Here is an 11,664-nt window from a genome sequence, read left to right on the forward strand (position 1 = left end):
TGGGGTTGGAGTTAAAGGTGTAAGGATGTTTGAGTCCAGAGACATGCCAGGGGAGTTCTTAAGCAAACCAATGGATGTTGGAGATTAACACTAAACAGCTGTTGCTCAGTCCCATTAAAGTCTCAGCAGTATGACCAGGCACTATATAAGTTATTCACAATCCCTCTCTTCATTTACAATCACCTTGTTTCCAGCCCATGATGAAACCCTGGCTAAGAATATTCAATAAAAAAACAAAGCCAGCATAAGACTAGGTCAGAAGCTTTTGTTTTTTTTGGTTCACGGTACTGTACTTTTCCCTGGTCTGTAACTCACACCCTCTGTCATTAATGGGCGTGATGATCTTGTGTTTGCCAGTAGCGTATATATAGCCTGAAAGTGTGTTGCCAAGGGTATTGTACAAAACAGTTCTCTGCCTGAAGACGTCAATGGTTCTTTACAGTAGCCTGTTTCAGGAAAGAAAGAGCTCCCAACTTTAAAAACATTTTTTCATATGTGGAGCATTCTCTCTCCAGAACTACATAAGTGGTAAGTTACTCAAATCTCTCTATTCTTCACCTCTAACACTGCGTCTTCCTGAAACACCATGTAACAAATATTGATTGACGTATTTCCTTACACTAAAGCAGGGTACAGTCATGAAACAGAAGTGTAATCTCTTACAATTAAATCACACTACAAGGAGCAAGAGAAAATGTTGCTGCAAAACCTGCTTTAACATACACATGGGTGCCTAATTTGTCATTGATACTGAGCCCATTACAGAAGGAAAGGTTTGCTCGATTGACTTTGGTTCCTTTAAAATTGCTTTTGAAAAAAAGTGCCCCATCAAATTTCACAGTAGAGAGTTTGCACAGTGCCGTGCGATGTGAAGTGGTTCTTTGCGCTTTTAAAAAAATGACTTTCTGCCTTTCACTTTCAGTTTCCACTGTTCTGATAAATGTCTTCAAGTGGAGTTGCAGGCAGCTCTGAAAATGGGGGGTTGCCGGCTGAAATTGAATGGTTAACTAGGTCTGGGTCCCAAGCCCTAGAGAAAGACGACCGTGACCAAGCCTTGGCCCTCTTTAAGAAGGCCTTCCTCTTGTCCAACACTCTGCCTGAAGGCCAAATGCAAAGGACTTGTCTCTTCAACCTGGGTGCTGCCTACACTGCCGCAGGCAGGGCTCAGAAAGGCCTGAAGTGCTTTGTGAAGTGCAGACTACAGGAGCCGGAGCAGAGAGATGCCGACCTGCACTTCAACATCGCCATTGCTTATGACGAGCTTAAGGAATACGCCAAGGCTGTCCGGTTCTATCGGAAAGCAGTGGGCGGCTACGCTCCAGGGCAAGCGAACAGCAAGGGTGATGCCCTGATAAAACTGGCTTACTGCTGCGTGAGACTGGGAGATGCCACCTCTGCCGCTGAGTCGTTCAGTTGGGCTGGGCAATCCTACCAGCACGCCGGAAGGAGGGAGGACGCCGCCATGGCGCTGAGAGAATCAGCCAATTACATGATCCGGAGCGGCGGGGTCTCCGAAGAGCAGGTGCTGGGGGTGCTGCAGGAGTGTCTACAGACGAGCAGGGGAATCACAAATCCCAGTCTGAAAGGTATAGTACCTTCACCACCGGGGTCCCTAATGCTGGTCCTGGGAGGGCGGTTGATCCACAGGGTTTCTAGGTCTCTTTAAAGCATCATGTGATGCAAAGCAGGGAGAAGATACTACTCACTGAATTTAGCCACTATGAGCCGATTCAGGGTGTGAATCCACGCAGCTGGACTGAAAACCTGTAGACACAAAGGCTGTCCAGGACCAGCACTGGGGACCACTGCCCTTCTCCATCACTTGGAAATCTTTATTTAGCCTCACCAGAAATTGGAAAACTACTCCTTCTAGACTACCAGCTGTGTGTTTCCTGCTGTAGGATCCACCACACTTGACCTTTGATGTTTTAAAACAAACATTGCAGTGCATTGCATGATTTTTTTTTGTCAGCTGTCTTGTACACCCTATGAGGCTATATTCACAACTAGTCATAACATAACCTTTACATCCGTCCGTTTTCTAAACACATCTTGCAATTCAGGGTCGTGGGAAACGATCTTGGAAAAGCCACAGGCACAAGGCTGGGTACACCCTAGCTGGGACACCAGCCCACTGCAGGACACACACACTCACACCAGGGCCAATTCTCCTACAAGGTTTTGGACTGAAGGAAGAGACCAGGGCACCTAGAGAAACCCACAAAAACATGGGGACAACTTACAGTACAAGCTCCACACAGACAGCACCCCAAGTCCAGAACAGGACTCAGGGACCCAGCACTGTGAGGCAGCAATGCTAACAACTGTGCCACCATACCGCCTATAGACCTTACATGTTAAGTACAGTATATTACACAAGACCAGAAACAGAACAGAAATTATTTGTGTTACTGCAGTATTACATTATTTACAACACTGTTTCACAGTTGTGTACTGCAGTATTTTGTCCCTTGTTCTCACTATGCAGTGTTACAAATCTGCACCTCAGACTCGGAGAAACGGAACTGTTTGGGGTGGAATGGAAAGTTGTGCTGTATTTACCCCTGTGCTTGTTTTGCCCGGTCCTGACCGTGCGCAGACGTGAGCGGAGCATGGAAACCCCTGTCACTTGCCCCTGTGCCCCCCCCAGGAAAGCTGCTTAACGACGTGGGTCTGCACTACGCTGAGCTGAAGAGCTTCCACGCGGCGGGACAGTGCTTCTCTGAGGCCCTGGCCTGCTGCTCCGGACAGAACTTCAGCATCAGAAGGAGAGCCGTGCTGCTCCAGAACATGGGGGCCATCCACAACGCCCTGCAGCGATATGCCGAGTCTTTGACATACCACACCGAATCCGCAGAAATGTACGGTACGAGTACGTCGTCAGGCTGGCTGCTGGGTTTGTTCGGGAGTCACTTTGTCCTGAAAGACACCAAGAGTATCAGCAGGGCACCCTTGCAATGCCGAAGTCCAGTCTTAACAGGAACTGTAACTCCACCCCAAGTTTAAAACCGAATCCTTAAACACTTTTACCACTGTTTACCATCAGGCACTCCTGGAAAACTCCGAAACTGCAAAAGACTGATGACCTGCATATGTAACACAGCCTCGTTTTCACTGGCTCAAAAACATTTTTTAAATAAAGATCTGCTATTGTGCAATTGTGTATTGGGCTTTCAATGAAAACTATAGTTTTTTTTTTTTTAATAAAAACTGGCCATTGTGCAAATCTTTATTTAACCTTCTTTCTTATGCTCCTTTTTATGGAACAGCTTAGTCACAAAGATGTCTGGAAATGTGCTCATTTCCAGCACATGAAGTTAAACAATGAATGCGATTCCAAAACAGGTCCTGATTTTCAAAGCCACCGTTTCAAACGGATCATCTGTGTGGACAAAGTATGGCTCAAACGTAAGAAGAGAATGTCTCTTGGGGATTTCAAGACAATTTCAATGAAAAGTTGAAGTTCTGGATAGAACGTCATGTAAATCTGTCGACATTGCGCGTTTGCAGGTTCCCTGGTGGAGAGGAAGGGACAGGGAGAGTCTTTGTGCAACCTGGCCTATGCTTACAGCCAAATGAAGAATTACCAAGCAGCAGCTCTACGTTACCAAGAGGCCCTGCAAGCCTTCGCTGACATAGGTAAGGTCCTGGCCCATGCTGCCTTGAAGAATTCTGGGAAAAACATCATTTCGCATAAAGAGTCAATAGCTCACAGTAAAGCAGTTCTAGTTTTCTTATTAACCCAAGTCGAAAGACACCCCAATACTCTTTGAACATGTGGTTTGCTTCTTTCAATATGGTCTTGCCACATCTGTTTCTCCAGAATGTCTGATTTAATGTACATTCATCTAAGGACTCTGACACGGCCTTTCATTATTTTATACAAAATGTTTGTGCATCAGGTAGGCCACTCTTTTTACAAGACCTGTTCTTTTAGCTATAAACCAACATATACATTTATATTACTAACAATGTAAATTCATACTTACTTTCCAGTGTGATAAATTCCTACAGTCCTACAGTTGTTAAGCCTGTTAGAGAGTGGGAGAATGTGGGGTGCAAGGGTGTGTATTGTATTACTATGGGGACCTGCCCCCACAAAGATTTCAACTCCTGACAGACAACGTGGGTGCGGTTAGGATGAAAAAGTCTGTCTATTAAAGCAAACTGCACCTTGTTTTAAAGAAAATAAAGAAGTGGCAGAAATGTTTGTTTCCTGTGGAGGAAAGAATAGGAAATAAAAATAAAAATGGACTAGGAGTCAGTGAGAAGATAGGAATAGAAATTGTCATGAATTTGTATTGTTTGTGCTCTTCCAAGTTATACCATAATGTCCCATTGTTATATTGTAATGGATTTGTACATGTGGTTGTAGCATACAGCATATAACAAACGTGATAGAATTCAGAAGAGGATGAAAGATGCAACTCACAACTGGCAGCCCACCGAAGCTCAGCAGGTGTGAGCCTGGTCAGTACCTGGATGGGAGACATCCTAGGAAAAACTAAGGTTGCTGCTGGAAGAGGTGTTAGTGGGTCCAGCAGGGGGCGCTCACCCTGTGATCCATGTGGGTCCTAATGCCCCAGTGTAGTGACGGGGACACTATACTGTAAAAAGGCACTGTCCTTCAGATGAAACAGGATTGCCACACCCTCGGACCTCGGTGTTCAGATGAAACCGAGGTCCTGACTCTCTGTGGTCATTAAAAATCCCAGGGTGTTTCTCGAAAAGAGGAGGAGGGTAACAGCGGCATCCTGGCCAAATCTCCCATTGGCCCTTACCAATCATGGCCTCCTAATAATCCCCATCTATGAACTGGCTTCATTACTCCGCTCTCCTCCCCACTGAGAGCTGATGTGTGGTGAGCGTTCTGGCGCACTATGGCTGCCATCACATCATCCAGGTGGGGCTGCACACTGGTGGAGGGGAGTCCCCATTACCTGTAAAGTACTTTGAGTGGAGTGTCCAGCACAGCTCTATATAAATGTAAGCAATTATTATTATTAATTATTAAAGATAGCCAATAAGTTAACACCCAGTATTGTGTACTGTGTATTAGAGATGAGTGCTAAAGTTTAGGGGCAGTACACAACACAGATGTCACTAGGTGATACAGGTGCCCTGTGGTGAACACTTCTGTTGCCCATAGGAACATGTTGTGTAATAGGTCTTATTAATTTGTGCGTATATGTCATATGTTTTATTTCTCCAAATAGTACAGTTTTCACTGTATTATACATATGTGTATAGACAAGTTAATTTGATAAGCACGCTGTGTTATTTGTACATTAGGATAGAATCTACAATATTTAAAAACATATTTCAGTCTCAACTGTGTAAAAAGAAGCATTTCAAAGAGATGATGATCAATTATTTTAGTCATCAGTAAGTTACTTTGGAATAATTACATTGGCATAGGAAATAAAGATGGAACTGAATCATGCAGATATTTTATTTTTATTTAAATGAATAGTGGATGAAGTTGGCATCTCTGTTGCCAGCTAAGCCTCCAGAATATACACACTGTAAGCAGAACAGCTTAATTTAATCTGATGGCTCTGTTTCCTGACATGTTTGGTACCTCAGGGAGAAAATCTGCATTTTAATGAATGTCTAAATTTATGATACTATTTTCAATCATAGCACTATATTTCAAAAACCTTAAAGTTCATTTGGCATACAGAAATCTAGACTTTCTTGGGTTTTTGTATTTCCTCTTCTTTTCCCTCTGATTTTGAAGGGGCCATAGCAGTTTCCGATCATTTTCAATACATACAGTATAATAAATACCATAAAGAAAATGCAGACAGCGAAACTACACGGGCTGGTTTAGAAAACCCCACTGCACCTTATTAAAAAGAAGCAAGTAAGTGTGGGTTTTTCTGGTGCATTATTTCCCCAAGGTCTAGTCGCGTAATAACCAGGCCTTTGCAACGAAACATAGCCCAGCTTGACAGGTACTAATCAGTGTCTTTTGGTACTACATGTCATTTAAAAAAAGCTTCACAGCCTGCCAATCAAGCAACTAGACGTGAAAGCTGTTATCTGAAGGAAATTCATTCAGTATAGTTACATAAATCTGCTGTTCAATAATTCCTATTGATCTTTCTTCAAATTAAACGGGGCCTGCTTGGAGATGCATTGATTCTGACTCCTGCTTGCAGAATAAATTTCACAAGTGTAGAAAAGTGCTAAAAGTGTGATCCCAGAAACGAGGGCAACTAGGATTTTTATATGGACATATCTGTTGATGTTTTTCAATGAGAAGAGCATACATCCCCAACATGATGCCCAACATTGCCCATCAGCACCTTTTTTTGACTGCACTCAGAATGCTTCCACCTCAGCTAAATGGATCCCAGTCATATTTCAGTGGCACTCACTGCATGTGCACTGAAATGGGCGCAAGGCAGGATACACCCTGGAAGGGACACCTGTCCATCATGGGACACGCAGACACAGACACGCACACACTCACATCAGGGCCAGCTTCCCCAGCAGCCTACCCTACCAGTACGTCTTTGAACTGAGGGAGGAAACCCACACAAACACAGGGAGAGCACAGAGCTCCAGCAACGCAAGGCAGCAATGCTAACCACAGCGCCACAGTATCGCCCGAGCCTGGAAATGATTGAACATAAAGCTTTGCTGTGATTTGAAATGAGAGGCTGCCCAGCTGTGTCTGGTGCCTTGTTGTGTCATGCAGTATTAATACTGTTTGTCATGTGTTAGGCGACCTACGCGGGCAGTGGCAGGTGTGTGAGGGCCTGGGAGCTACACACTTCTGCCTTGGCAACGCAGATCAGGCCTTATCTTACTACAAACAAGCGCTGGTTCTGTTTGGAGAGTCAAAGGTACATTCTGTTTGCTCTTCATATTTACCCTGAGTTTGGGTTGCAGATTAAAGGAGTGTTTTGTCATTCTTCTCTGCCTGCTGTCTGAGGACCCCCACTCGGTGTCCACGCATGTTACCCTGGTGTGGGAAAGACCCGCAGCCCGCCAGCACGAGTCTCTCGCTGTGGTCCCCTGGAGAGCCTCAGGCTGTCTGGATGTCTCCTCACTGCAGAATTAAAAAGGAGCAGAAACTGATCAGTGTTTCAGCGTGTCGTTTTTTCATAACGATACATGGGGTCCCTTCATAAATTTTTTTTACAAACTTTAAAATCTTTGTTCATCAGGAAAAAAACAGCAGTAATATATTTCATTCTGAATACTTAATTTGATGATTTTTTTTTGTGCGGTGTGTTTTCTATAGAAATGATTAATCGGAGATAGCAAATACTTTTGGAAGCATTTAGAACAAACAAGAAATGCTAAAAAGCTCTTAAGTGGATGTCTGGTTTATCTGAGTAAAGCAGTGTGGAATCCCAAAGAAGATTACATTTAGAACATACAGTAGGTAACTGTACTACCAATTTAAGATATCAGAAATAAATCTCAGAGATGTCATTTTACTCTGCTGTTTAAGAGACACACTTTTCCAGCTGAAGTGAAATTGAAACAGAACCTCTATCTCAAACTGTTATTAAAGATTTAGCAGTTTTTCCCTGTTTTTAATGGCGTACTTGCCTACTGGAGAACATTTATTTTCACTTTGTCTCTGACTATTGTTTCATCTGTTTCTCAGCTGGAGTCTTAACTCAGCAATTCACTTGTTCTCTAAAGTGAAGTTAGTTGGCATAGCAACAGCGGGGAAAAAGTGTTTTTATGCATAGAAACAGTGTTAAGGCTAAGATCTAAATGTCTGTATTTTTCATCTTCAGAGACTTATGCAAAAATCCCTCTGTGTTCCACTGTAATACAGAGCTGCTAGCATATAATACTTCTGAGTAGGTTTATAAAAAGACTGAAATGAAGATGAGAAGGATAGCTCACCTGGATGATGCTCAGGGTTGTAGTCCGTAATTCCCATTGGAGATTGCAGAGCTCATAGATCAGTGCCCAGAAGACACTGGGAGGGATGAATACCTTCATTGCCTGTAAATCCAGGGCGCGGAAGGTCTTAATCATGATCAATGCCTTTTTCTTCAGCGTCGTAGCTAAAACTGTCTGGTTTACATGTTGGTTTAGGAAGCATCGGACGTCCCCAAGGAGAGGATCTGGAGGAAACTGAAGGACGTGCTGGACAGCGTGGGGGCTCTGCCAGAGTCGAAATCAAGGCGGCAGGCCCTCTCCACGTGCGCACAGTCTGTATGGGTCTTAACTGCATTACCTCAGTGCAATGCTCAGGCCTGTCACACACGCAAGACCGTGGTGGCCAGCAGGAAATGAAACTGGGAGGCTTCACAGATCCCTAGGATGTCATATGTAAATGCTAACATTAACAAGTTATCATATTTGCATCTCCTGCCCCAAGGAACTTATTGATGTACAATATGTAACGTCACAGACTGGGCCTTTATAATTCAACTACCAGTAACAGGGGTTTCTACCACTAAGATCCTCTCACATCTCCCAAGGATCGCAACCAAGTGTTTTGTGAGTTGATGTCTCCAAGATCAAATTATTATGACATATAGCTGTTGTAGAACCGCACTGTCATGTTTCTCTAACTATATCCACTTTGCAATTGGATTATAATCTAAATATGTCCACCCCTTTCAGAATTGACGAACACTGGAAATAAAATCAATTTGAGACATGAAATAGACCTACCGACCTTGTTCATTTTTACCCCCGTTTTTTTCAGTCTCTGTCAACAAAGTTTGGAGAAGACAGCCTGAGGTTTTCTGTCCCCAAACAACACTGTGAAAGACCTGGGTCTGAACTCAGAATGGTATGTCCTGAAAAATGAAATGAGCTGATTTTAGGAACTAAACCCACAGAAAGTCATTAACTATAATACACCCTCAGCAGTTTTCATTCATTTCTACTAGAATGATTCCCTCTCAGAGTGAGAGCTAAAATTCTTTCCTGCCCAACTGTGTATTAAAAACCAATCTTTTATAGTGATTCCAAATTGAATACCCCCCATTATAGATTTTCTATTTTCTATTTCCTATTTCTATTTCACAAATAAAAATCAAATGAGCAATATGAGAGTATATTCCACTATGAAAATAATATTAGTAGCCCAAATAGGGAGCTGGAAAGAAATGAGCACAGTTAATGTCACACTGAAAAGTAAAAATCTCACAGCCAATGAGTTTCCACAGCTCCAGCCTTAAGTTGTTTCTATTTGTCAAAATAATATTCAAGATACCGTACAATACTAATATGTTTTTTGTGCCCTAATTTTAAAATATGGTCAATTCATCAACGATTGTGTGTCTCCTGATATAGAAGTCACATTCTGCTCTATAGACATAGCTGTAGAAAAACAGCACCAGCTTTTACCAAGAAATATTTACAAAATGCACTGCAGTCTGATTAATTAGGTATAATCTTTAATCCTTTCAAGGCTGTTTCAGGGCCTCCCTCTTTGCTTGTAGTTAAACTGCTGGTTAGAAAATATTATTTCTTTGCTCTCAGTGCGCAGGAACTACACAGTAGTTGTAAGAGAGGTTACTTTATGCTGCAGCTTCCAGATTTCTGTCAGTTCTATGCTCTGGTTACAAAAAATTCCCAGAAATGCAGAGCTGTTCTATCGTTTTGATGAAGTTACCGGTCAATGTTATGTTTTCCAGGGGATGCTCCAATGAGGAATTTCAACGAGCGGAAGTTGGAAAGAAAAGGCTGTTTCTTCCACCGATTTAGTGAAACTGTAAAAACTTTCTCAGTGGGTTTTTAGTCACATACATCACAGAGAGACATAAACAATATATTATGTCCAGATATGCACTCTGCTTTGATAAAAACAAAGCAGGAAGGCTTTTGCAGCATTACAATTAAAAATCTAATATGTCCATAAATTCAAAACTATGGCTTCTTTTATTTCATTTACAGTAACAAGAATACAAAATTTGATAGAAAAACAATGCTTTCAAACGAAGAGTGAGTCTGCCTAAATAAATTACATTTTAATGAGTCATATCTAATTTTTCCCGCTGTAAAAAGAACAGAATGACTAATTGCATGAAACATTCCAAAATAATGTAAGTTATGTTCTAAGTCATCTCAGAAATATACATGTGAATAAATACTCAAGCTACCAGACCCATCTGTAAAGAATCCTATTCATGCCCTGTGTACTCCGTCAAAGCCTGGAGAAAACTCACACTTTCTTAGACACGGGCAGGGATTCAACTGAGAGATAAGACTTTATTGATCCCGAAGGGAAATTGATTAAGTTTCTGGTTTGTCATTTTTTGCCTCCCCTCATTGCATTTCTCACCAGAAGACCAATAAAAAGATTATAAATAAGAAGAACCATTTTGAGTCACCTAATGTGTTTGGTTGCTAGTTGCTTGTTGAGCTGAGGGTATCATCCAGCCTTCTTGAAAGAAGCCAGGGTATCAGTTTTGATAACATGGCTGGGGTGCTTGTTCCAGACTCCCACCACCCTTTGTGTAAAGATATGCCTTCTATAGTATTTTAAAAACACTGTCCTATAGTTTTCTGTGTCCTCTGGCTTGTGTTTCACTATTGATCCCAAACATACTGTATCCATTATGGGGGCCATGGAGAAGCAATATTATTTTGTTCAAATGTGACCACATTTCTATGGTATATAATCTATGTCTAATTTATGTCTTGATTTAACTTTCACTATTTTAATTTTATATTCTCACATTTGGTTTTTATTCCTTGCCCACATTAATGCTTGAAGATGGAAACGATGAGTTGACATCTCAAGTGTTTTTCATAAGTTACTTCCCCATCTGATATCTACAGCCTCATTTTACCACATGCATGGAACACTTTGCAGCTGTCAACATTCAATGTTATCAGCCAGGCATTTCTCCAAAATCAGTCTGTCAGTTTCTAATAGCAAACCACATCTTTTCAACACACTTTTTGACATCAATATTTCAAACTAATGTCGCCCTCTGAGGATTGCATACTTCGGTATTCCATGCAAATTCCTAGAACATTGACGCCGGAAACCCGTACTGTAACATGCTGAATATTCACATATACTGACAGGTAACAAGCTCTAAACCTCATGAGGTTTCTGAAACAGTCTATCAAGTCTCCACCCGATCTGTCATTTAGTGAGGCTTCTTGAAATCATCCAGGTGGGTGCTGCTCTTCAATGGTGGATTAATTTTCCTCTTTATTCAAAGGTTATCAATATATGCTATACAAATGCAAGGAGTTATTAGTTTTCTAACTACAGTAGCATTACTGAAAAAGAACGCAGATTTTCCTAATCTTTCTTTCATTCAAAAAGTGAAAGGGCCACTGAGCAACATCTCTGTATGCTCTTGTCTATGCTGCTGCTTTTATGCACAACATGCTTCTGGCTCTTTTATTCAGCAGACTGCTGGGATGTGAAACGGTTGGACTGTCTGTGATATGTACTGTCTGAGATACTGAGACCAGGACAGAGAGAAGTAGTGGTGCTGGGGATGGGGGAGGGGGTGTTCCCAGATTCAAGGAGATTTGGGATACCAGCTTCAGCCAGAGAGAAGGACAGAAAGGCATATCTGACTCCGCAGGTGAGGGAGTGAATGTTCTGTGTGACAGGACTGGTCTTGCCGAAGGGTCACATGCACAATACAGAGGTCAAAGATAAGTCACGCACTCTGCCCTGGACTGCAGGCCATCCTTTAGGCATGTAGA

General features: G+C 42.2%; 1 protein-coding gene across 5 annotated transcripts; it reads left to right on the forward strand.

Annotated features, from left to right (window-relative positions):
* Window positions 1-423: 423 nt before the first annotated feature.
* LOC102683792 (tetratricopeptide repeat protein 24-like) lies at window positions 424-10,294 on the forward strand. Of its 5 annotated transcripts, none has more exons than XR_001478037.2 (8): window positions 424-528; window positions 923-1,586; window positions 2,651-2,866; window positions 3,511-3,639; window positions 6,733-6,854; window positions 8,071-8,186; window positions 8,690-8,776; window positions 9,627-10,294. XR_001478037.2 is itself a non-coding variant. In XM_015343253.2 (8 exons), the coding sequence occupies exons 2-8, from the start codon at window positions 941-943 to the stop codon at window positions 9,639-9,641; spliced, it is 1,335 nt and encodes a 444-aa protein (XP_015198739.2). In that variant the 5' UTR covers window positions 424-528; window positions 923-940; the 3' UTR covers window positions 9,642-10,294. The 5 variants fall into 5 exon arrangements, 4 of the variants coding, with proteins under 4 accessions (XP_015198739.2, XP_015198743.2, XP_015198742.2 ...); XM_015343253.2 differs by having other exon boundaries at window positions 8,071-8,190; XM_015343257.2 differs by lacking the exon at window positions 6,733-6,854 and having other exon boundaries at window positions 8,071-8,190.
* The last annotated feature ends 1,370 nt before the right edge of the window (window positions 10,295-11,664 follow it).

Source organism: Lepisosteus oculatus, chromosome 5 (assembly GCF_040954835.1).
Source record: "Lepisosteus oculatus isolate fLepOcu1 chromosome 5, fLepOcu1.hap2, whole genome shotgun sequence".
NCBI classification, from domain to species: Eukaryota; Metazoa; Chordata; class Actinopteri; order Semionotiformes; family Lepisosteidae; genus Lepisosteus; species Lepisosteus oculatus.